Below are 27,131 nucleotides of genomic sequence, written 5' to 3' on the forward strand. Positions count from 1 at the left end.
TGGATCTAGTTGGGTATGGCTGGATTTTGGTAGATCTGTTTTGATTAGAAGTTTCAGAGATAAAAAATGAAATAAAACAATTAAACATGAATTTTGAAAGGAGAAAGAAAGAGACATGTACAGCTACGCTTGCAGGAGAAAGGAGAGAAGAAAGACGACATGCAGTCTGGACTATCTACAAAAGCTTGTCTTTAGGCTTAAATTTAGGACTGGGTAGGATAGGCTCTGGAGTGTTGCATGGTAAGTATCACGTTTAACCATTGGAATTTGAGAATTACAGGCACTAGATAGGATGTATATTGTCCGCTTCAGGTTTTTCTGAGTATTAAACTGCATGAACTGAACTGAGCTGATATCCTACATGGCTCTTCTTGGAAAGTTTGAAACCAAACCATTTATTCATGAATACTGGGTCCGAACCAAATATATGGTTCGGTTTTTTTCTTTTTCAGTTTTCTGGGTTTTTTTTTTTTTTTTGGCAAAGCCCTAACAAAGCTATTCCAAGCTAGAATGTGTTTGCAAGTGTGCAAACATTTGTGGCTAGGTGAGCATGTGGATTTTTCATGGGTCTAAGAAGCTATAATAGGAATTTGTTAATTATTACATGTCCCCTTGCAAGACAGCAAAGCCTAGTTACTTAAAAAAATGCATGCTTCTAGTTTCTACCAAAAAATAATCATTTATGATTGGATTAGGCACATCTTAGACTCCGCTTGAAATAGTGGATGAATACATTCAACGGAGGGACATATTTTGAATAATAAATTAGAAAAAGAAAAGTCATCATTATTAAGTAGAGCTGAGAAAGTCTCTATACTAAAAAAGGTGTAAATGAGGGAATCATAATTGTATGGGTTGCTTATAAAGTTCATAAGTAATAGCTTTAATTTGTGATGACACCCTTATTTCTTAATAGAGGAAGAAGAATGTTGCTTAAAAACTGACATGGACAAAACTTAATACAATGGACAAGTAGTCATTGAAAATTTTATAGGCATATTACATCCTGTTTGGCATTCACTATACGCTATGACTGTTAGAATTCTAGCTTTTAGGGTAATCAGACAATAATTACTGCTTTGAAAATTTTATACACCAAAATGCATATAATTGCTTCTGAATAATTACTTATTGTTTCCCCTAAGCAGGTATCAATGGGTTATGGTACAATCACAGCATATGCTTTGATGAGTTTAGAAGCTCGTGGAACTCTTTTTGTGACTCCGGGGATGGAGGTTGTTTCATAGTTCGATTACTAATTGTGCAACTTGCTTATTTGCCTCTGCATGGTCCTAACTCCCACAAGTTACTAGCCTTCCAATGGGTGATATTATTATTATTATTATTAACTTTTCTAAAAATTCAATCGGTAGGATTTTGCAATTAGAGATAATACTTTCCAGCCCACTCACCTTCTATAACCACAGTTGAACCCAGGACTCTGCACTTATTTTAGGAACACGATAACCATTAGGCTACATGCTAATTTCTGTACCACCTATATTTCCCTGTTATAGGTCTATTCTAAATGAACCCTTGTGTATTTTAACTGATGTTCAAGTTGACAAGTCTATAACACTACAATTAATAGTATTAGACACAAAATTATAACCAGACAATAGATACCTTGTTGATGATGCTGCTTGGTTAAAAGTAGGACTCACCTTCCTTTGTGTATGAGAATGGCATGACAGTTTGGTCTCTATTTTCTAGTTAGTAATTCACAATAAATACATAGGTTTAAGTATACATGCAAACATATATATACATATTATGCTTCTTGGACTCGGGTGAGTATTGCATACGAGTATATATCTAGTATGCTCATTTTCCAAAGTTATTCCATATATTTGGAGGGTCGGATTTCCATACTTGTGTCTAGATATTTGTCAACAAATGTACTTCAGGAAAATGAAGAGTCGAAGCAACATATATATATATATATATATATATATATAGTTTGAGGATGGCATTGTAGCTTTGTCTTCTATTTTCTGTTTTAGTATTATATAGGCTAAAAAGTTAAAAAAGCTCTTGAACTATAATTAAAAAAAATCTAAACCTCTATTTTTTTATTGCAATTAACCAACCCTTCTAACATCTTTTTGCATCCAATTAAGTCCTTATTTGGATGAAAAAGGTAACACCGTTAATTTTTTTGCTAACTAAAATAAATTTCTTATGACATCAATAAAATAAATTAAAAATTGTCGTGTGAAGCAATTAATATTCTTTATTTTCTCTTCCCCTCTCTTTTTAAGATTCATCTAAGGTTTCAGTTGACTATAGTTCTGATGATGATTGATTAAATTTTGTCACATGATTAGATTCTGTCAATTTAAGGATTCAATTGAGTAGAAATAAAAGATTAAGGACCTCATTAATTGTAATAAAATGTTCGGGGCTTATAGTTCAAGGACATTTTTGACTCTTTACCGTAATGTATATATTGTTTTTCAAATAATTGAGGCACACTTTGTAAATTTATTAATTAAATGTGGTTTGCATTTGTATAGAGGTGGCAATTAGGCATGTTGGGTCAGGATCAGGTAATGAATTTCATGTCATTTAAGGTTTGGGTCACTTCGGATATGGGTCATGTTTGGTTAGGGTCACCCCGGGTTTCAAATCTAGTTGGTTCATGTAGTAGAAAATTAGATCATTTTAAAACTAATTTATACTATTATATTTATTATGTTTTAGTTGAATTGAAGTTTAAATAAGAAAAAAAATATTTATTGCTTAGTTTAAGTTTTGTGGTTTGGGTTTTTGAGGTTTGTGTTGTTAACTTTTAGACTAAAAACACATTGAATTGAGTTCTGGTTGGGTAGACTCTTTCAGGTTCATGCCAGCTCTACTTCGTTAAAACACTAATTATTGTTTATTTGTTGGCTTGCAGACATATGATGGCATGATTGTTGGTGAACATTCACGTGATACAGATCTCGATGTAAGAAAAGATGGAGCTCCCCTGCAGCACACGATGTTTTGTTTATGGATGACTGACCCTTTTGCAATTACTACCTTATTGCAGGTGAATCCAGTCAGGAGTAAAGAACTTACAAATATTCGTGCTGCTAGCAAGGATGAAAATGTGAAACTATCTCCTCCAAGACTTGTACGTCATTGTCTACTATTGACATAACTTGGTTTTGTTTCCTCTTAAGTTCGTTTCATCATTTATTTGTCGACCGTTGACACACATCGCACTGCATTTTATTGCAAGGAACAATGTTTCTTTTATTTCCATGTTTAATCTGGGCTCTTCTTGCTGGTAAGGTGCTGGAATGCACCCAGATTGGTCACAGTAGGATGTCATCAAAGAATCTTGACGGATCACTTAGATCTTTTTAGAATCCTTCCCAAAATAATAGTGACACTTGTGTGTCAGTTTTGGCCTTAGTTCAAATCAATCAAGCTGCTTTATGGAACATTTTAAAAGCATTTGTAACATGATAAATCAAACATCATTTCAGCTTTGCATTTGACTTGTGACATTTGAATGCACTTGTGTCCAGATGACTCTCGAAGAAGCCATTGGTTATGTTGCTTCTGATGAGCTTATAGAGGTAAGTTACTCTTGACATTGATGTTCTGATTTAAGACTGACTGAGATATCTGATACCATAGTAATTGAGATGCAGGTTACACCAAAGGCCATCCGATTAAGGAAGAGATATCTGGATGTTAACAAGCGCAAAGCCATGAGTAAAAGGCCAAAAGGCTGAGTCTTTTCCTAATATACAATTTTGTAACTTAAAGTGTACCCTATTCTTTAGTTGGCATTCCATAAATTTATTTATAGAATATCAACGACATTTTTATTTTTGTTGACAATAAGGAGCAGTGGGGAGTTGATGTTTTATTATTTGTGTAATTTCCATTATTTTAAAGCAAAATAAATTTGTGCAACATTCCTCATCTCTATTAAAGCAAGGAAAATAGTTTTCATTTTTACTTCATCCTTGTTTTTACCAAATATACTTTTTTGAAATGTGATTTTAATGTCACTATTACATCTCCAAAATCATTATACAGTTCGTCGCCACAATTATTTTCAACCATCCGATTGAAGGCTTACCCTAAAACACACCCACGTGGGATTTAATTGGTCCCAAATGTCAAATGTGTTTTTCCATTGAGTTGAAAAAGCTTGAAAATATGAATAGAATAAAGTACTATATTAAACTTTAGAAAAATAAGTATACTACCATATGATTGAGAAAAGAAAAAAACAAAAGCGAGATGAGGTATTATTATCTTCTTATGCTCATATAGTATACAAGTAGAGAGAGAGAGAGAGAAAGAGAGAATGGAGCATCCATACCCGCCGAGGGAACTGCAATTGCTTGGATTTGCCCCCCTCTTCCTCTATTATCGTCTCATTCTTACCGTCTTTGCTCCTCAACTCGCACGTCTAGCTACCCTATAGTTTGCCCTCTTTCTCTTAGTTCTTCTAAAGCCTTTTACGCTGCAAATCCCAATCATTCATTAAAAGTGCGCTTTTCACTGCATATTTTATGGAGTTCCTGTTTGCGGTTAATGTTATAGAAGGTGTTTAAATTATTTAGAAATATTTAATATAATATTTAAAATTTAAAAATATTTTAAATTAGTATTTAAAATATAAATGTGTTAAGAACGAAATATTCATGTTAAACGTGATTAATTTTAAATGATGACGCATGATGGATAATATTAGTTAATAAATTTATAACTCGAATATCATATTAAAAATTTTTAAAATTTAAGTATCAAATTAAATACATTAATCCTTATGTTTATGGAATGTTTGGTTTTGACTATGTCTTCATTTATTAGCTAAGCTAATTGTTAAAAATATAGTGGTATACATAGATTTGACGATTCGTATATTTGTCATATAAAATATTAAAATTTATGTATTCATATCATATTTTATATAAAAATTACGTGTTATAATTCGTGTCGATATAAAAATATAAAATATAAATATTTTTATTTTGTTAAACCTAAAATATAATTATTATTAAAATTTTGAATCATATTATTTTCATGTTCTATATTTATATTGTATTTGTATCATATTTTAGATTGTTAAATTAAGTATACGTCTATTAAGAGACTGAAACTAGATATGTTAATAATAATACATTCCTTTAGCTAAGTAATTGTGTCATGATCAAACTAGATATGTTAATAATAATACATTCCTTTAGCTAAGTAATTGTGTCATGATCTCCTTTAGCTAAGTAATTGTGTCATGATCTGCGCACTAATCTAGAATAATACATTCCTTTAGCTAAGTAATTGTGTCATGATCTGCGCACTAATCTAGACTTAAGAGGTTCGATCCAAGTTAAGTGACAATGCCAGTTGAAGTCTCGCCCATAACATTTGGATCCCACCCAAACTGATTAAAATTGTTTGTAAATTATTATTGATTAGAAGAGATATGGAAAATAAAGCGTCTTCACCCTCTCTTTGGTCGGGTTAGTTTTTAAGGTATCGTAAACTTATTGGTTTCATTTTAGATAATGATTTGCTATAGCAGGGAGATCGCGCAACTTATTAAAACTTGATAGATGGCTAATGTGCTGGTGGGCTTCCACGGGAATTACATGATTCTCCAGGGCTATTTTACTTTTTCTCCTAAATTCTACAAAGACAATATTGGATTTATTTAGATGAAGTTTGTAAGTTTCTTTTACCTTGTTTTGTTTAATAATGATAAATATGTATGTGTGTGTGTGTGTATATATATATATATATATATATATATATATATACTTGTTATAATGTGTAAATTTGAAAATTTGATTATTAGACACAAATATGAAGTCGTCATCAATAGTTTTTATTAGGTATAATTAATTACTTAATTTATTTTATTTTATTTTAAGGAGATCTTAAGTTTGACTTAGATTCTTTAAAAGAATAATTTCTAATCTACAAGCTAGGTCAAGTATAAGAGTATGGTTATGTGTAGTGAAAATTATAGTACTCCCACAACATTCATTCAAAGGATAATACAAGTTGATTTTATGTTATCCATAATCTCAACATTTTGAGAAAAACATCTTAAAATAATTTAAATATTAAAAGTTATTTTTAAATTATTCCAATAATTTGGTAACAATTTAACAATATTTTCTCACCTCATGAATATTTAAAAAAACTCTTGTCTCTCTTGGAGAGGCTTTTTGTTTGAATTCATTAAAATTTCAAAAATCAATTTTAAACTCATAAAATCCTTTAATATGTTGGTAATATTTTATGAATTAATTTTTAAAAATTATTTTCAAACTTATAAAATGTTTCAATAGCTTGGTATGATTTCATATATTTAATTTTCAAAAATTATTTTTAAACATCATAAAATTTTCAATAGTTTGGTAAGGTTTCATGAATTTAATTATCAATTATTTTTAAATTTCATAAAATCCTCCAATAGTTTTGTCAGATTTCATGAATTTATTTTTAAAAATTAATTTTAAATCTATAAAATCAACTAATAGTTTGATAAATGTTCATGAATTTAATTTTCAAAATTTATTTTTAAATACATGAAAATCCTTCAAAATCTTGGTTAAATTTATCTTAAAATTAATTTTCAAAACAATTAAATTTCAACCTAATGAAAATTTTCAATATATTGATAGGATTTTTATTTTAATATTCAAAAAATTATTTTTTAAACCAATGAAATCTTACAATATATTAGTAAGATTTTTATGAGTTTAATTTCCAAAATCATTGTTAACTTCAATTAATTTTTAAAAAATATTATTAATTCAACTAAATAAAAAATAAATATAAGATATAAAATTTACTAAATCCAGCTTGGTTAATGGCTTGGTTCGACTTGATCAACGCAATTAATGGTTTGGAGACAGCTAGCCCATAGCTCAGGTGCCCAACTTGCCCATTACTTGAAATTGGCATAGATCATGACTAAAAGTTGGCTTGGTTAAAGGCTTAGAGATTCAGGTTGGTGCATAGATTTCGAGTTGGGTCACAAGTCAATACACTAGTCTTTTGTGCCAACATGATGTCATTTGCTGCTTCTTTAAAGATAAAAAAATTTAAAATTTTATTTATTTTCTTTTTTTCCTCTCTCTCTTCAAATTTTTTCTCTGCCATCTCTCTAACTTGATTGTCAAAAAACTCAATAATTCTGGATTATTGAGCTTACCCTAAAATATGGCAACCGTTTGTTGATGCCAATTGGCTCCCAAATTATATATCCAAACTCTTTTTAGCTTTCTTATTCTCATCCCAACATTAGTTTTCTTCAAAATGTAACTCAAGACCTCGAATCTAAATCATTCGTTTGTTATTATCGTTGCTTAATACTCTTATTTGCTGTTGCCAAATCAAACCACAACCACTAGAAATTCGTTCCTCTTCTCGTACTCTTATTAATTATCAACTCAAAGTGTTATAAATCCCTCACTTCGAATTCGCTAAAAAAACCTTAAACTAAAAAATATACTAAGCCAAATTTGTTTACTATAAAGCGTACTTTGAAAACATATGAATTTTTGTGTGTTTCTCTTGAATTGTTATTGATTGTTTATTTTGTGATGGGTTTTGGGTATATTGGTTTGGGTAATCTAGGTTCTTGGTTGAAGGTGCTAGTTGTGAAAAGTTTAGGCTAGTGACTGTGTTCTTGGTAATCGTGATGGAAGATGGTGATTGTGAGGGATGGTAGGTGATAGTAGGTGTTGATGGTGATGTTGGGGCTATAGGGAAAGTATGGCCTATTTTCAATTGTCAGGTATAGCTCTATGTTTATGAAATTTTGAAAATTGGGTTTTTTTGGATGTTTTGCTCTTACTTTGAAATTGCCTTTTGTTTTTTTTTTTTTTTTTCTGTCAACTCCTTCCAATATATAAAGAATTAATCCCAACTAAAAATGAATTCTAAATCAAAATCAATTTGATAGATTGGGATAATCATTTTTGAATGAGTTTCCATCTTTAAAGACTTTATCTCAAAAGAATTTCTTATTTGAATAGCATTCAGATTTTTTCTGAAAAATTTGCATTTTTTGCACTTTTGATTTTTAATTAAAAAAATTAATGAACATTAATAGAAATAAGAAAAAGATTTTGGTCCAAGCTGTGAGCTTAATAAAAACCTAATGGATCTTAAGGCTTAATCAACAATTCAAACGCCCAAAAGTAAATTTCAAGACAAAAGAAATTAAACATTAAATTTGGTTCAATAAAAATTTGAACACAAATATAAAGCCGAATTTAACCTTAAGCTTAAATAAATGAATTGGATTTAATTCCAATTGATCTAAAAATTTAATTCATATTAATTTGAATTGTTCAAAATATTTTAAAAAATCTTGGTCAAAATGAGATGTCTGTACTATTTGCTAGTGCTTAATCATTAATTAAATGGCAAGGAAAGAATATAGCAAAGGTGACTTTAGATATGTAGGGAAGGATAGAGCAATTGTCATTATTGAAGGAATAATTTTTGTTATGGAAGGTCTACCTAGCCTTCTAGTAGTGTAAGATTTGACTTTCTAAATACAAGATACAAGATTTAAGACTCAAGTGTCAAGTTTAATTTATCAATTTCTTTTTAATGTGGACATTATCCATCTTAAGGGAAAAATGGACGTTTAAATAATACCTCTAGATTAGGGGTATTTTAGTCTTTGGTTGACTAAGGGTATTTTTGTCTTTTTGCCAACTTGACATCCCCAAACAGTTAGCAGGAGGTAGACCTAACATGACTAGGTCATTAGTGGAGGCACATAGTTGACATTACTGAACTCCCACTACCTATAATTGATGTGGATCTCTATCATGACCTTTGCATTCTTAAATGGGTGTGTAGATGTGTTGGGCAACCACCGATCCATCTATGGCGACATTGGCATCACCCATGCTAATTCAAATGCTGCCTATCATGTTATCTCAGGTATAAATATTTTTCATTCCCTCACAAGCAAAGCAAGCTTACTTTTCAACCTTATTTGTTTACCTTACTGATTTGCACGCTAGAGCACAAACACCAAGCAACCTCTAGCCTTTATTCTTAACATTTGTTTTTTTTAGATAGGACTGTACTCTGACTTATTTTTGGTCCAAACAATTTTGACGTACTAGGTAGGGGCTTCTTATACTAGCATCTAGAAGAAGAACTATCGAGAAAGGAAATCAAATAACGATGATTAAAACATTTGATAACTTTATGAAGTAGGGTTATTTAGACTCTTTTAGTGCTTAATTGAGTTACTTTTACTTTGTTTTTGGCTAAATAAGATGTTTTTACACTTAATGTGCTTACTTTGATGATGTGTAGGTAATCTTGAAAAAAAGAGGAAATCTTGAAAAAAAGAGGAAATCTTGTTAAATCTTGGAAAATTCTTGACAAATTCTACCTTAAATTGAAAAAGATCAACTTGCCATTAGTTTTCCTACTTGAAGAAGGTTTTCTCACTTTTACTTGGATTCCTAGTTTGACTAAGATTTTCTACTTTGACTTAGAATTCATACATTGACTAGTAGATCTACTTGGTGAAATTGACATGGGGAAAGTTTTTTTTGGTTGATTAGGAAATCCTGAGTTGACTTGGTATTCCTACCTAGGGTAGGATTACATGAGGTAGACATGAATGGACGGCACAGTAAATAATATGTATAAAGCCTAGGTTGCAAGATAAGCCCAAAATGGTATCCATCGCATGCTCAATCCAAGAAGTGATATATATAGAGGCTAAAATTCTATAAGGATTAGGTTTGGTGGGCTATTAACAAGGATGGGTGACCCAAAGTTCTTTTATTCAAGAAGTTCTAATCCTAGTCCAAAAAATGCTTAACAGATGCAAGGCCTAATACTAGTTGAAGTTAAAGCCTGCTAAGGATTTTTAAATAATTACAAAGTATTATTTTCTCTTAGAAAAAACCCTAGCTACACCTACATGCATTATTTAAAGACAAATCTTTGACTTTTAAAATAGCATGAAATAAAGTTGTCACTTAAAAGAGAGATGGTCAAACCTATTCTTTTGTATTCTAAAAAATCATATTAGATTTATCTCATCTTTTTGAGTGCCAACTATAAGACATGTCATGAGACCCAATCCTTATGATAAAGATCTGTAAATGTCAACACCTTATCTAGCTTATATTTGCTCTAAATTCATTTAAGAAAGCCAAGTTAGAGTTTACTTTCATCTAAAAGGCTTTTGTACATAAGAGTTCAAGCTTGGTCAAACTACATAGAGATCATTTAAAGTCAGTTGCCTTTCTTATTTATCTCTTTAGGGTTTTTTGTAGTCTTGTTCTATAAATGGCTAGCTTAGGCTTTAGGAAAAAACATGACTAGGTTGATAGACCAATCTTTAGTTAATAGCTTTCTTCTTGTTTTCTTTTAAGTTTTTATTATTATTTACTACAATTTACAATTGTTCAAGTTTCTTTTTAGTTTTCAAAGCAATTTAAGTTTTGATTTTCAAGCTTAAGTTTCTATTCTTGCATTTTTTAATTCAAATCAGTTATGTTGTTTTTCTATAATTTAATATGTGCATGTTTTAATTAATAGAGTTAATTCAATTTGCATGTTCTTCTTATTAATCTAATTTGGTTTTGAGTGTAGGTTATCTTTTTTAGATTAATTTAGTTAGACTATATGTTTTTAAGTGTAATTGAATTTGCTTAAGATTTAATTGAGTTAATTTGTTTAAGTTGCATGCTATTAGGGTGTAGGTTTAGTTTAATTAAGATAAGTCAGTAAGTTTAAATTTAGTAATTGTTGCATGTTAGTTTATTAAGTTTCTGTTTTTAAAAAGTTTTAAGGTTAATTTAATTAATAAGTTTAATTTTGTACTAGTTGTATGCTTTAGGGTTTAATTGAGTTTAATTTACTTCTATTGATTATGATGTCAAGTTATTGCTTTAGTTTATGTTATGGCATAATTAATTTTGTTAATTTACATAATGTTAAGTTTAAATAAATTTTATTTGCAATCAATTATATTTAATTTAGTTTTTGTTTCATAATTGCATGCTGTGTAGGTTGTTTAGATTAGTTTTAGTTTTAATTCAATTTTTTACAAAATTTTAATTTCATATTTAAGATGTTAAGATTGTTTTGTGTAATTACATGTTTAATTTATTCTTACATATTTAAGATTACATTATATGTGGTTAATAACATTTGGTTTAATTTGATTTCAGTAGTCTCACATACATTGAGTTTAGTTTTAGGTTCTTGCATAATTTAAAGTTTTCATTTAGATTAAGTTAAGTTACATCTTAATTCAATAAATTGCTTGTTGTTTGCATTAGTTTAGGTTTAAATTCATCTTAATTCATTATTATTGCATGTTTTAAAGTTTAATTGCATTATTTAAGCTTTGTTTTTATTAGTTTGCATAATAATTTATTCTTATTCTGATTTCTCCAAATATAAGAAAGGTGAGCCAATTTCAATACTTGAATCAATCTATTTGCAATCCTCATGGGAATGATCTTAACATACTACTTGTACAATCTATGTGCTTATAGATTCTTAATCAACATCACAGACCAATGTCAACCAACCAATACCTCTACCTTAGATATTACTTATAGCTGAGCACAACGCATTTATCGTTTAGCTCCAAAGCCTCACCAACCTCTTGTAGAATAGCTTAGCACCTTCAACTTTAAAATACCCATTCTTAATGTCAAACAACCACCCTCAAGCCCAATGTAACGAATTGAGAAAGATAGTGATGTTAGCTTTTCCATGTCGAAGGAAGCAACAAAAACCCATAGCTTTTTGCAGCAAACTAGCCATTCCAAGTGAACCACCTTGGCTAAACTTCTAGATATTCTTACAGCCAAATTTTCGGTGAACAAAGAACTTAAGGCTCATATGGAAGCTATGGAGAAATAAATAAAGGAGAAGACTTAAATTTTCGAGGAAGAGCTTAAATTCTTGAAACCTTCACCTTTTACCAAGGAAATTGATCGATTTCAACTCCCTACGAGATTCAGAATGCCAACCATATCTTGTTGATCATTTGTATCTATTTTGAACTCATATATTGATACAGCATATAGATAACCCTCTGATGTACAAGGCATTCTTGGCTAAGTTGAAAAAAGCTATTGGAACTTGGTATTCCAGTATATAGTTGAGGTAAATCACCTTATTTAAAGACCATGAACATTTTTTTTAAGCCACTTCACAAGTCATCGATGTACTGAGAAAACTAGCTTGTGCTTAATGGCTGTGCAATAGAATCCAAGTGAGTCCTTATTGGAATATGTGATGCATTTCAACACAAAAGCTCTACAAGTCGAGGACCTAAAGTAATTAGTTGCAATGGTCAATCCCCTAAAATGATGGATGATAAAGAATTCCAATTCAAATACTCTACCTCTTTAGAACCCCTAAAGATAGTGAAAAGGCTCTTTAGATAATTTGAACAACATATTAGCAGTGTGGAAACTATGACTCTTATGAGCAATAGAAGAAGAGAGATTTTTAACCACTTTAGCAAAAAATGAGGTAAAAAGGTAAAAAGCTTCCAAAAAGGGAAAAAATCATACATAGAGGGATGGTCAAGGGCTAAGTGGCCGAGTAGAAAGTATGATTAGTATAACCTCTTAAATGCCTCCTATGAGAGGATATTAATGCAAATAGAAAGGTATCCATAGCTAAGATGGCCTAAGCTTTTGAAGCAAAACAATCAAAGAGATTGGACAAAGAGGTGTGCCTTTCATAAAGAACATGGTCACACTATTGAAGAATATGTGGACTTGATGAATGAGATAGAAAACATTATAAAAAGAAGTAGACTAAATAGGTTCATGGAAAACCAAACACAAAAAAAGAATAAGAGTTACCAAGGAAGAGGTCATAGAAGTCCACCAGAAAGAAATTATGATAATCGAGTTAGTCGAGGTCAGAAAAATGATAGGGAAAGACCTAGTCGGGTTAAAAAGCAAAGAAAGCTAAATATGAACCAACCTATAGCTAGGGTTATCAATGTCATTACTAGTGGAACTTCAATCTTAGCTAAAAGAATGTTGATATAGGTAGCAATTATGTCCATTGACTCTTTAGCTAAGAAGACTAAGTTATGGAAAAATGGGTCAATTTCTTTCTGATTAGAAAATCTAGAGGGTTTTCAGTCCCAACATGATGATGGAATAGTTATCGATGCCTTGATGTACAACCATGTAGTTAAGAGGATCTACTTTGATAACAGCAATTTAAGTGATGTATTATATTATAGCATGATGAGAAAGCTGGGAATACCTAATTATACCATAGCATGATGACAAAATTAATCCATATTAGATGAGCTTAATTGGGTTTGGAAATGAGCACATTTCTATATTAGAAACTATAAAACTACCCATCACCATAGGAATTGATCTAAGGACGATCACAGCTATGATTAAGTTTATGGTTGTAGATATTCTTTTAACCTAAAACATCATCTAGGGAAGACATAGCCAAATAATTCTAAGGATAATGGGGTCAACATCTCATTTAAAAGTGAAATTTTTAATTTCTTGTGTAATAGGTGAAGTCCGAGATGATTAATCAGTGGCAAGATAGTTCTAATTGGCTACGTTAAAAATGAAAGGGAATAAAGAGATGACATAAGTCTAACCAAAATCAATGGTGGGACTCGATCAGAGCAATTGGACACCCTAGGTGAGAAAGAGAATGATGAAAAAAGGCTTGACAAAGCCCAGCAAAGAATGGTAGGGGAATGCCAAAAAGAATATTTGAAAAATTAGAACTTTGAATCAAGCTTTCTTTAATTTTTGCATTGAATTAAGTTCTTAGATTTTTACAATCACTTGAGAATACCATGAAATAGAACATTTGATATATGATTCAATTATACCTATAAATGTTTAGCACCTCTATTTTCTATTGAAGGTATGTTCATATTATAAATGCGAGTGTACCTTGTTCATATTATAACGGAAGAATAGTTGACACAATTCAACTAAGCAAATCACTAAATTGTAAATGTGCTAATAGCGCTAAAATCAAATGGTTTAACATTTCACATTCACAAGAAACTACATAGGAATGACACATATACATATGTGATCAGTAATACCTACAATCAAGCTAACATAATGTATATCATCTCCAGGAAGTAATGACATTGAAGGTAGGATTGAAGATATTCCTAATCAAAGCTACATATAGACTATAGTAGACTTGAACACGTAGATACATTAGTACAAGTTTCATTCTTTTAAAGAAGGCTAGAAAAGACTATGCAAACTAGCCAATAATTGGAAAATAGAGAAGAAATGGTTTTGCTATCATAAACAATGTATACCTATTTGTATGGAAACCTATATATATGCCAAAATAGATCCGAGAGATATGGTACATCATATGAGTGTCAGCTCGGGTGCTAGGCTAGTTAGGAAAAAAAATGTGCTTTGCTCTAGAAAGGCAAGTTGCTATTTAGAAAGAGGTGGATAAACTGCTACAGGCTAGATTCATAAGAGAGGCATACTACATAGAATGGCTAGCTAACATGGTGATGGATAAAAAGCAAAATAAAAATTGTAAGATGTGTGTGGACTTTACTGACCTTAATAAGGTATGCTATACGAATAGCTTCCTATTCTTGAGCATCGATAGGTCGGTAGATAATAGTGCTGAACATGGATTATTGAGTTTTATGGATATCTATTCTAGGTATAACCAAATCAAAATGCTCAAAGAAGACGAGGACAAAACAATCTCCATAACTAAAAACAAACTGAATTGTTATAAGATAATGTCGTTTAGCCTTAAGAATGATTGAACCACTTACTAGAGGTCAGTAAATAAGATATTCCAACATTAGATGGTAGGAGCATGAAAGTTTATGTGGACGGCATAATGCAAAAATACTCTTAAATGTGAAAATGTTCACTATGTAGGTGAAAATATATATAAAAAAAGGAAAAACAATGAATTGAGGTCAAGTTGTATGCATTTTGGTGAAATTTCTATCATTTGGCTGAACCTAGTGTTGAATTTTGCTTACTTGACACTATTAAGGATAATTTCCTAACTTTTTTTCATTATTTCTTTGCATGATTTAGCTTAATTAAACCTTAAGTCAAGTCTTATTCCTTATATTTTTAATGATTGTTAATCATTTTTAGCTCATGGAAGCTTTTGTCAATTTTATACTAAATTGCATGAGCTAAAGAAGAGAAAGAAATTATAGTGCTTTTAAAGAATTTTGAGTCAATTTCTAGCTAGAATTTTTTTTCATTTTTCATGGATGACTTAGCACTTGGAAGGTTTCTCATTGGCTGAATTTTGAAGAATTATTGAAGCTACAATTAGCTCCAAAAATTAAAAGGAGGAAGTAATCCTAGTCATTAGATGCATTAAGTGGAGATCAAAGGAATGGGCACATTTTCTTGGATTTAAATGGGAGACCAATAACTAATGGCTGATATGGCATTTTGGAGGCTTCTAATTGGCTATAATTCTAACTTTTTAGAGATCTAAGGATCAAAGGAAGAAAGCTTAAAGGGAAGAGAAGAGGAAAAAAGCAATTAGATAGCTTATTGATTACTCTTTTTTATGGGTTGCAAGTACATAGGTTGTTGTCAAGTAATAAAATATGAGTAGGGTTATCGATCCAATGAAGATTATGTTTGAGTGCAAAACCAAGTACCAAAGGAAGTTCTTTCTAACTTTATATGTAGACAGATAAACAGATTGATTAGTTGAATGTAAGAATGTAAGAATGAAAGAATGGAAATTATAAATGTATAGGCTGAAAGCTAAGCTAAACAACTGTCACTTGGTAGCTTAAAGGGCAGGCCTATTATACAGGAAAATAAAAGAAAGTTGAAAGCTTGAATATTGGTCGAAAGTAAAAGAGAGCATAAAATAACAAAGTTAAAACTTGAAAGCTTGCAAAAAAAAGTTGTGTGAGCTAAGAAAGAGAGATTTGAGTGAAATAAACTTGTATTAAAAGAAAGAGTTTTGGAAAATAAAACAATGGCTAGTCTGGCACTCCAACCAATAGTACAAGAAATTACAAAAGATCGAAGCTAGTCTTTCACTGTAACCTATTTACAAAGGAAACTAAATGAAATTGTAAAAGGAAAAGAAAGAAGAAAGAGGTAGAAAAGAGGGATGTGGAATCCCCTTCATGCTTTACAAGTGAGATGTAAAACCTATTTATAGTACAAGGTTCGACTAAAGAGGGATGAATCCAGACACTCTTGACTTTGGGAAGTAATCACCTACATTTCCACTAATTAAGGGATTATCCATGATTGTGATTGATCCTAATCTAGCTCTTACCTTCAATACATTGCCAGCCATAATCTGCTATCTAAGAAGAGATTTCAGTCAATCATTAGCAAATCAACATTTAAAACCCAATTTCCTTGATTTGCATAAATCATGGGATTCTACAATAATTCACTCTGTGCATTTAAACCATTATTTCCCATAATTTGCAATCCAAAAGAGTATTTTATCAAGTATTAAATTCCATGTTTTGTGTGATGTAGCAAATTATCATTAAAATGTCATATCCCCTTGATTTTGCATGAATCATGCAATTCATTAGGAGAACACACAATTCACTCTTACATTCATTCTAGCAAATGGCATAATATCGTTTGGATGTCTATGGATTCTTGATTCTAATTCTTGATAAGCTGGACTTTCTTGTCACTTTGTGTGGATCATATCTTTGCATTCATGACCTTACTTTGCCACATTTGCATAGGTTGTATAGGATTTGGTGTTGATGTCCAAAGTAATAAATTTTTCCATGCAAACCGGAACATAACCAATTTACATCATTATTGAGAAAAATTCTTAAAAATTTTAAAATTTTAATTTTCAAATGATCTATAAATATCAATAAATCCTAAGGTTATCACACTCCCACACTTATGTTTTTGCTAGTCTTTAAGCAAATCCTCAAGTTATTAATGCCAACATTCACATAGATGCACTTACAATCAAATTTCACAAGTTATTGATCATGCACTATAGTATAATATCAAGATAGTTATGAACATGGTTAGACATAAAACTTAATCATAAGTACTTGCCATTTCAAACATGTAAAATCAAACTATCTCTCATATATGCATACAACCTAAGCAAAAGGTATGTATACCATATCATCACATATTGAATCAGAGATAAAGCATACTTCATATGTTTACTTTCCAAAATCCCTCTCTAATAAAGTATGCTTACGTATTTGATTCAAAATTAATAGGTCTTTATTGGCTTGTAATGTAAGGCTTGGGTTATGGTCAAAAAAAGGAAATTTTAGACTTAGAACCTCTTGTTTAAACTTGGACTTAAAAACTTTGACAAAGCTTGAACCATCTTTTTTTCTAGCCATTTTTGGTTTTTTCCCTTTTTTTTTAACTTTTTTTTCTTCCTTGCGCCTCCCTACATCCCTAATATGATTTGTTCTCTCATCTTGTCCCTAACATGCATAAACAATATGAACTACGTAAGAAAAAAAGGTAATTCATAAGAAAAAGGCTTGGGCCTATTTGATATGGGTAAATACACAAGAAAAAGGATTTATTAGGCTCAAAGTAAAGGTACTAAGGATGATTTATTCATGGTGGGCTTTAAAAAGGTTCAAATATTCCAAGGATAGCCTAAATCATTTCTTAAGTTAAGTATAACCAGGAATATTTCACCTCAAGGGTGAGTAGACAAATTTTAGAGTCATGCTTATACCTCAATCTATAGTACAATTTTATAGTTATAGAACTTTCTCAAAGATTCATGCATGTCAAAGATCAAGATGACAATTCACAATCCTATAAATAGCATACTCACAATTCCATTTCATGTTTTTCACTATGCTTATACTTGTCTCAAGATCATACATAGGTCATTTATGAACTCTTGTAAAAGATCAACTAAGATTGCAACATAATGATTGAAAGCATATCAACCTGGTTTGAAAACAAAGATTTTAGGGTAATCTTTTGAAAAATGTTGAAAACTATTTTAGCATAAGAAATTTCTCTCCCCTACACTTGAATTACATAATAGTTCAAAACAATAAAAAGTTTAGGGTTAAGGAAAACTCCCCTATCTTTGTTTCATTGAGGCCAAATGGGTTGGTTTCCACCATTCATCATTTCTCCATCTTTATTCCTAAAAAAAAAACAAAACAAAACATGATCAAGGTAAACCTATTCTAACAAAATAAAGAAAACAAATAACAAAAGCATCATTAAAATGAAATGTGGGTTGCCTCATAAGTAGTGCCAGTTTTGGTTAGGCTGGACCAAACCTAAAGATTTAAAAGGTTATGTAATTACTCCACATTTCACATTGACATCTACCCATTTAATGGTCTTTCTACACACCATATATGTTCAATAATAAATTCTAAGTGGCAATGCTCAATGATTACGGTGCAAATAGATGAGTGTCCTACCATTAACAAGGTCTTCATTATACCACAAGTTGGAATAAGGTAGGTGGGCACTGACTTTAGTACCAGTGAAATACGTACAACCATGGAAACTATAGGGTTGGTTTCTAAGGCTAAAGGTTTCCCCATGGTTGGTAAAATCAAAGTGGGTGATGTGTTCTCCCTTTCTTTAAGCTTAGTGATGGCTATTTCTAAAGATTCAAGCACATTTTCAACTAAACAATCCTCATCAACTTTGTTATCTACCCCATTTAATTCCACATCATGCATTTGATCTTTGTAGGGCTGGGGAATTAGTAAAGGGTGACTGTAAGGCTAGACCTCAACTTCAGTGGGACCAATGCTAGACCTTACTTGAGTTTCAAATCCTAAAATTGGTTCATCCTAAAAATTTGTCTCCTCAATTGGATTTAAGCTCTTCGAAAATGCTTTCCAAAATTGTAACAACTCTTCATCTTCCATCTTAGTTTCTTCTTCAATATATTCCCTTTCAAATTCATATTATGGTTCCTCCTCAATATATTTGTCAATTATTTTCACAAAACTGGACAAGTTAACCACCACAGGCTCATCTATCAAGTCATCCTCATTGTCATGAGCAACATACATCACTTTTACTTTCTGTTGATCATCCTTTAATATGCACTCCACTTCACTCAAGCAACTTGGATCTACATGTTTTTTAAGGCTTTTCAAATTGGCAATTTGGGTTTTGAGGAGGATGGCTTGATTTCGAATGAATTCTGCTAACGATTCATCAAAGGAAGATTTCATTTCTTAAGGAAAAGATGGTGGATCATATGGTGGATGAGTATGGTTGTGATGGAATGTTCATAAGGTAAGATGTGGAATTGAATGATGGCTTTTGACTATTCCTCCATGGATAACTAGGTCTACTCTCCAAACCTTGAGTATAGGTGTTTGGATAATAGTATGATTGGCTATCTTGACACCTATCACTATGGTATTTCCCCACATAACCATGATAGTTATCAGATGCACTTTTAATTGATTGAACATGTTTTAAATTGCACTTTCCTTTAAGAGCATCTATCTTTTCAGCCAAACAAGGAAGTTGTGAGGTTTTTGTTGAAAATGAGTTTTCATTATACCTTTCACCATTGCACCATGGTCTAGAGTTTTGAAACGACAATTGAATGTGGGAATACTCACCAGATGGCTCAGCATAGTCCTTAAAAGTTCTAGCTTCACTGTATTGGAAATTAGATATATTGGAAAAAAAAGAAAGAACACATTAGAATAGAAAAATAAAAGTCTAAATTACAAAGTAGAAAGAAGTGTTATTGATATTAGTCTTTTAGAACCGATATAATCCTCGACAACAACATCAAAAACTTCATTGTTCCTTTTTATGAGGCTGCAAGTGTGCAAGTCACTACCAAGTAATAAAGTGTGAGTAGGGTTATCCATCCCATGAGGATTATGTTGGGTTGCAAAACCAAATCCTAAAGGAAGTTCTTTCTAACTTTATATTTAGACATTTAAACAAGTCGATTCGTTAAAAGAAAAAATTAAAGAATGGAAATTATAAATGCAAAGGCTGAAAGCCAAGCTAACCAATTGTAACTTGGTAGCTTAAAGGGCAAGCTATACTAGAAAATAAAAGAAAGTCGAAAGCTTGAATTTTTGCCAAAAGTAAAAGAGAGCATTAAGGAACAAAATTGAATTTTGAAAGCTTGCACAAGAAAGTTGTGTGTGCAAAGTGAGAAAGAGAAATTTGAGTGAAAACAAACTTGTATTAAAATAAAGAGCTTTGAAAAATAAAAGAATGGCTAGTCTATTACCCTAGCCAATACTAAAGAAATTACAAAAGATCTAGGTTAGTCTGTCATCCTTGCTAATTTATAGAGAAAACTAAGGGAAACCATAAAAAGAAAAGAAAGTAGAAAGAGGGAGAAGAGAGGGATGTGGAATCCTTTCCATGATTTACAAGTGAGATGCATGGCCTATTTATAGTAAAAGGTTCGGCCAAGAGGGAATGAGTTTGGACTCTCTTGACTTTGCAAGTGATCAATTACATTTCCACTAATTGAGGGATTATCCATGAATGTGATTGATCCTAATCTTGCTTTAACATTTAATACCATTGCCGCCCATAATTTACTATCTAAGAAGGGATTTTGGTTAATCATTGGCAAGTCAGCATTTAATACCCAATTTCCTTGATTTGCATAAATCATGGGATTCTCCAATAATTCACTTTTTTGTATTTAAACCATTATTTTCCATAATTTGCAATCCATGAGAGCATCTGTCAGGTATTATATTCCATAATTTGTGTAATTTAGCAAATCATCATTAAAATGCCATATCTCCTTAATTTTGCATGAATCATGAAATTCATTAAGAGATCACACAATTCACTCTTGCATTCATTATAGCATATGAAAGAATATCTTTTAAATCTTGTTCTGATTCTTGATGGGCTAGACTTTCTTGTATCCTTTGCATGGATCATATCTTAGCATTCATGACCTCACTTTGTCACCTTCACATGGGTTGCATGGGCTTTGGTGTTGATGTTGAAAGTAATAAATTTCTCCATGCAAACCTGAACATCATCGATTTACATCATTATTGAGCAAAATTCATAAAAGTTTCAAAACTTTAGCTTTCAAATGATTTGTAAATATCTATAAATCCTAAGGTTATCACTTCTGGAGTAATATTTGATGACACAGAAATATCTAGCCTAGTTGGCACCCAATGTATAAAATTTCTCACAAACTCTCACAAAAATCATAGCATTTCCTTGAGAATAAAAACATATGTACAAAAATCATATCCAAAGAGAAACATGCTTAGGAATTCCTTTCAAGTTCCACCATACTCATAGTTAAACTTCATATTATAGTTAAGTCAATCTGGAAAAATTATGCAAAATCAACTAAGTGTGCATATCAATGAAATCTAGCAAGTCAATTTGGTTTGAAAGCAAGAATGGGATCATAAATTTTTAAAAAGCATTTAAGTTCACAAAACATTCTTCCCCTCTCACACTTACTACAACATCATAACAAATCAAATCGATTAAAATCAAGGGAAAAAGAAATGCTCCCCAAACAAACTTCAGGAATGAAACATCTTTTGTTTGAGGCATCATCTTTGCATCCATTTCATCCTTATTAAAACAAACTTAAACAAAATCACCGAAACATACCTGTCCTAATAAAAATAAAGAAAACATAAACCATTAAAATAAAATTTGGGCTGCCTCCCAAATAATGCTAGTTTTGGTTAAGCTTAACCATCCTTAATTCTATCAAAATCATCTTATCCCTTTAGAAGGGAGCTTGTCTTGTTGTGTCCTTCTCTGAGGAATCACATAAATTGAACTAGGCTTAGGAGGTGTACTAACTCTCCTAGCTAGAATAATGTAAATAGAGCTTAAGTTTATCATGGGTTTGGCACTACTAGTGCTAAAGGTTGCTAAGTGGTTTTGTATCAAGGGATTAGGAGGTTTAGCCAATAAGTGAGATTCCCTAAGGTTTTCTTTTACCTTTAAGGGGCATTTGGTTTAGAGGAATCCATACATTTTCCCTTGAATCTTACTATTGGGTATTTGATTCCAACGTTTGGTTCAGGGTAATAGGATTCCAAGAGAAGGTGATAGATTTCCATCAGTATACAAAGTCTCGGAATAAAAAACTCACATCTCCTATGGTATTCTAGGATTCTAGGGGAGAAAAATTACATTATTTCTAAATTTGACTTGAATAAAAAATTATGAAATAGCTGTTAATATTTTGAAAAGTATGTCTGGAAGTGACGCAATCAATTGTAGATTTCTACTGCTAAATTTTTTTTTTATATTGCTATTAATGGCATTTGTTATGAAAAATGCCTTAAATAATCTTGTTCAATTTTTTAAAGGTTATTTAAGGTGTTTTCTAGCTAAAAACACCTTAACTAATCCTGTTCAATTTTTTTTGGGGATTATTTAAGTCTTTTTTTTTTTTAGAAAATGACTTAAATAATCCTAAAAAAAATTGAATGGGATTATTTAAGGCATTTTTTTTTTGCTAAAAACACCTTAAATTATCTCCTAAAAAAATTGATTAGCATTATTTAAGGTGTTTTCCAGGTTAGAAACACCTCAAAATATGCAAAAAAAAAATCTTATTTAATTTTTTAAGCATTATTTAAGGCGTTTTTAGCTAAAAACACCTTAAATAATCATGTTCAATTTTTTTTGGATTATTTAAGGCATTTTTGGCAAGAAATGCCTTACATAATCCTTTAAAAAAATTGATTAATATTATTTAAAGTGTTTTTAATTAGAAAATACCTTAAATAATCCAAAAAATACTAATCTCCAAAAATAAATGATAAAAAGATGGGTCAAACCTACGACCTTATGGTTAATTGCCATATATTCTACCCAACTAAACTATTTTAATTTTTTTATATTTTATCTCTTAAATCTTATAAGTAATGAAAGAGATTATTTAAGGCATTTTTAGTAAAAAGACACCTTAAATAATACAGTCAGAAAAAGCGAAAGGTACTATTTAAGGTAAAAAATGCCTTAAATAATTTCCTTTAAAAAAATTAGAGATTATTTAAGGTTTTTTTGGTTAAAAATGCCTTAAATAATACCCTTTAAAAAATTGAAAGGTATTATTTAAAGCATTATTTAAGGCACTTTTGGACCAAAAACATCTTAAATAATCTCTAATATTTTTTATTAGAAATTATTTTATGCATTTTTAGTAAAAAATGCCTTAAAAAATCCCCTTTAAAAGATATTAAAGATTATTTAAAGCGTTTTTGGACCAAAAATATCTTAAATAATTCCCTCATAGTTTTTAAATAGCATTTATTTAAGACATTTATGGACCAAAAACATCTTAAATAATCCTTTTAAAAAAATAAAAGGGATTATTTAAGGGGTTTACTAACCAAAAACGCCTTAAATAATTCCCAATATGTTTTTATTGATGATATGTTAAATAACAACAATAATCAAATAAAATATTTGTTTTCTTTGGCTTTTAGTAGCATCATTTATTGTTTGGGCATATATTATTGACAAAAACTGATAAAAAGTTGCAATCATATATGTTAAGAAGATTATGGTAATTATTCAAGAATTAATATATATGGATTCCACTAAACCAAATGAGTGAATCTGAACTTAGGATACCCTGAAAATGGAAGAAAACCTTGGGTATTGCATTTTTTTAGGGATCACACTTTCCCTCAGAATCTATGATTCTGTGAACCCAATGCCCCCTTACAGCTTTCACACCATCTTCATCCCTAAGAATACCATACCTTTTAGTTACAAATTGCAATTTCTTGTTTTTAAATCTCAGGGCAAGGTTAGAGTTGTATAGATTAATTAAGGCCTTGGCAGTCAATAGGAAAAGTATTCCTAACAATAATAGAGTTTCATCATCCTCTATGTTTAATATAATAAAGTCTATAGGGAATGCATAACTTGTTGTAACTTAGCAGACTACTCAGCAAATTTCAATTTAAATATAGCAAGCCCAACTTCCCACAATCTAATTGCATAAAAACATTTAAAAAGCGTTAGGTTTATTCTAGACTTAAGATTACAAAAAGCTTTATCGAAATTTAAATGTCTAACTTTTTAAGTAATAGTAAAACTCCCTAGATTTTTTTGTTTTTTGGGCAAGAGTTGTTGAAGTTTAGGGCTACAATTTTACACAAATAGGGCCTCCTTTAATTCTTTAAGTAGCTTCTTTTGAATAGGTATTGGGAAAGATGATGCTATATTAAAACATGACTTATACATTCTTGCGGGCATCCTTAGCTTTGCTTGAACTTTTTCTTGTATCGTTTCCTCTTGTTCTAGCTCATTTTGACTTGTTTCTTCTTGAATTGCCTTATTAGGCTCAAGTTGAATACTTTCTACTAAGGCTCTTCCTACTTGCAATAGCATTTCACCTTATTCGATAGACCCTTAAATGTATTCTTTAGGATCCTCCTTATAGTCCATCTTAGCGTTTTCTTCCTCAGAATCTTTCTCCTAAGGTTCAATGTTTTTAAGGGTCTCCAATGCTATAGGGTCAAAACCTTCCAAAATTTCTCTTCCAAACCTCAATAGTTCCTCATCTTCCAATATGTCTTTTTTTCCTGCAAAGTCTACCTTAGGTTGTTTTACAATGCTAGGGAGGTTTACTACTATTAGTTCATTCATGATATCATCCTCCTCATTAAAGTCATCTATCTCTAATAGCTCTCAATAAATAGATAGCATTACAAGCTTCATTGTCTTATCTTTTAGGGTTAGATTTAGTATTGCTGGGCAAGGTACCTATAGGGTGGTTAGCTATGGTTTAGGCTAGTTGACCTATCTACTTTTCAAGATTCTTGATTGATGTAGCTTGGTTTTGAATATTGGCATTGTTGGTTTGCATCAATTGGGTCAACCTATCCTCAAAACTTATTTTATTTTCTTAGGGTGGATTGTAAGTTTGTGGATTTGGGTGAAAGTAGTTGTCTTGGTTGTTAGAGGAATGGTGGTTAGGCTGATTCCAAGAAAACTTGGGGTGATTTCACCATCTAGGGTTGTAGGTATTGCTATATGGATTGTAGTTGGGCTTGGATTGTTAAATAAATTGGATAGTTTCTATCTTAAATTTACATTTTTCAATTGAATGGGGTCTTTCATAGATATCACATGAAATAAAAAAACTTTGCATTGCATTTACAAGGTTAGATTGGGAGTAGGCTCTTAAGGCTTCTATCTTTTTAGTTAGGGCAGTTAATTAGGAATTTATGAAGGTGATTGCATCAATTTCAAATGACCTAGTAGATTTCTTGCTTACCCTTTTTTCCATGCCCATTGATAGTTGTTAGTGGCCATTTCCTCAATTAGCTCATTAGCCTCTTCAGTAATCTTACTCATGATTGCCCTTTTAGCAACTAAGTCCAAAAATGGTTCTCATAGGTGGTGTAAGACCATTGTAGAAAATTTAGATCTAAAGTTATTGGGATAATCCATGACATGGGTACTTCCTTAGCAACATCTTGAATCTTTACCATGCATCATACAATGTTTCACCATCTACTTGCATGAATGTTGTGATCTCATTTCTTAGCTTAGCTGTTTTGGCTGGTTGAAAAAACTTTGCAAGAAATTTTTGTACCAAGTCATCCCATGTTGTGATAGAGCCAAGCGATAGTGATGTCAACCAACTCTTCGCCTTGTCCTTAAAAGAAAAAAGAAAAAGTCTTAGTCAAATAACATCATCAGAAACACCATTATAACAAAAAGTATCACATAATTCAAGAAAATTTAAAAGATAAAAGTTAGGATTATTGCAAGGTAGTCTTTCAAACTGTACAGAAGTTTGGATCATTTTGTATTATTAAAAGGATTGATCTTAAAATTATTTGCTTTAATGGATGGCTTTCGATTGGATGGTTGAAAAGCATCAGAATTGGGAACTACATAATCCCTCAAGGTTTTTTTAGCTTCATTATTTGTGCTAGCCATTGGTGTTGGTACAGGTGATGTTGATTACTCTTTTCTTCTACTTCTAAAAGTCTTGTCAATTTCTTGATCAACTAAAGCTAAATCAACATTTTAAGATCTATGCATGCAAACAATGAAAGATTAAAGAAAGATAAAGACAAATTAAAGTAAAAGAGTTTAGATTATATAAGATTAAGAAATCCTTATTGATATTGAAAACATTGCTATAATCCCTTACAATGGTGCCAAAAACTTGATTGTTGCTTTTTGCATAACCTGTAAATGTACAGATTAAGTAATAAAATGGAAGTATTCCTGTATTATCTCCCAAAGGATTATAGATTGTAATTATTGGGTAGTTATCAAGTACCAAAGTTAAGATCTTAAAATCTTATATCTAAACAAAAGAAACTTTAGGCTTATTTTGCATAATAAGAAAAGAAAGAGTAACGTAAGCTTAGATCTCACTTATCCAACTATCACTTGGTAAGCTAGAGACAAAAGCCAAAACTAGATCTAAAGAAATAATAACTATGAACTTGAAAATAATGAAAGCTTGAGATTGTCGAAAGTAAAAGACTAATGGGATCAAGATTTATGGCATGAAACTAAGAAAAAAAGTGTGGCCCAAACTAATCTTGCACAAAAGAAAATTTAAAGAGCAAAGATTGCATGAAATCAAATAGATTAAAAGAAAAAAAAGTGAATGCTGAAACATGTAAAGAATAAACAAAATTGTAATTCAAACTTTATAAAGAAAGAATGCTTGGAAAGAAAGAGATCTTTGAAAAATAAAAACTTCTTAAATTTAAAGAAACAAACTTTTGTTATTGGCAAATCTATCACCTAAGCCAATAACTAAAACTAAAAAAAAAACTATGGAAATAAAAGAGGGAAGAGAGAAAAAGAATGGGATGATGAAATAAGAGAGAATGGCCTCCCTATTTATAGAAAGGGTTCGGCCATAGGGGGATAAAGATTACAAGAGTTTGATTTTAAATCAAATGCTACGACATATAGTTTATCTTCATCTTCAAAGTGCTTTGACCAAATGGGACTATTGCTTTTTGAAGAGGTGCAGTCGAATAGGCGTCTTAGGAAGCAATCTCGGCCATGTGATCTTTGCTTCACAAAATCTTGATGTAATCTCCTCATATGTTTGGCTAAGGTAGGATTCAAGACAAGGTAATTGATTTTTATCCTAACTCCTAGGATGTAGCTTGTAAATCTTCAAAAATATGA

The 27,131-nt window shown here is 31.0% G+C and overlaps 1 protein-coding gene, 1 non-coding gene and 1 pseudogene across 3 annotated transcripts in view; all 3 read left to right on the forward strand.

The window, feature by feature from the left end:
- EMB2785 (elongation factor family protein) overlaps positions 1-3,957 on the forward strand; it is a 28,879-nt gene extending 24,922 nt beyond the window's left edge. Inside the window, exons 15-19 of one of the 2 annotated variants that reach the window (XM_022885634.2) lie at positions 1,149-1,235; positions 2,900-2,950; positions 3,035-3,118; positions 3,519-3,569; positions 3,645-3,957. In XM_022885634.2, coding sequence (XP_022741369.1) covers positions 1,149-1,235; positions 2,900-2,950; positions 3,035-3,118; positions 3,519-3,569; positions 3,645-3,728 — 357 coding nt within the window. In that variant the 3' untranslated portion in view covers positions 3,729-3,957. The remainder of the gene's footprint in view (positions 1-1,148; positions 1,236-2,899; positions 2,951-3,034; positions 3,119-3,518; positions 3,570-3,644) is intronic. The other variant, XM_022885635.2, reaches the window with a different exon arrangement.
- A 288-nt stretch (positions 3,958-4,245) lies between these two features.
- LOC111293330 (putative 3-beta-hydroxysteroid-Delta(8),Delta(7)-isomerase) overlaps positions 4,246-27,131 on the forward strand; it is a 46,775-nt pseudogene continuing 23,889 nt past the window's right edge.
- LOC149516477 (small nucleolar RNA R71) lies at positions 25,409-25,515 on the forward strand. Its single transcript, XR_016346003.1, has one exon. It is a non-coding gene; the product is annotated as a small nucleolar RNA R71 (small nucleolar RNA).

Source organism: Durio zibethinus, chromosome 10 (assembly GCF_047325235.1).
Source record: "Durio zibethinus cultivar Kanyao isolate XHJ-2024 chromosome 10, ASM4732523v1, whole genome shotgun sequence".
NCBI lineage: Eukaryota > Viridiplantae > Streptophyta > Magnoliopsida > Malvales > Malvaceae > Durio > Durio zibethinus.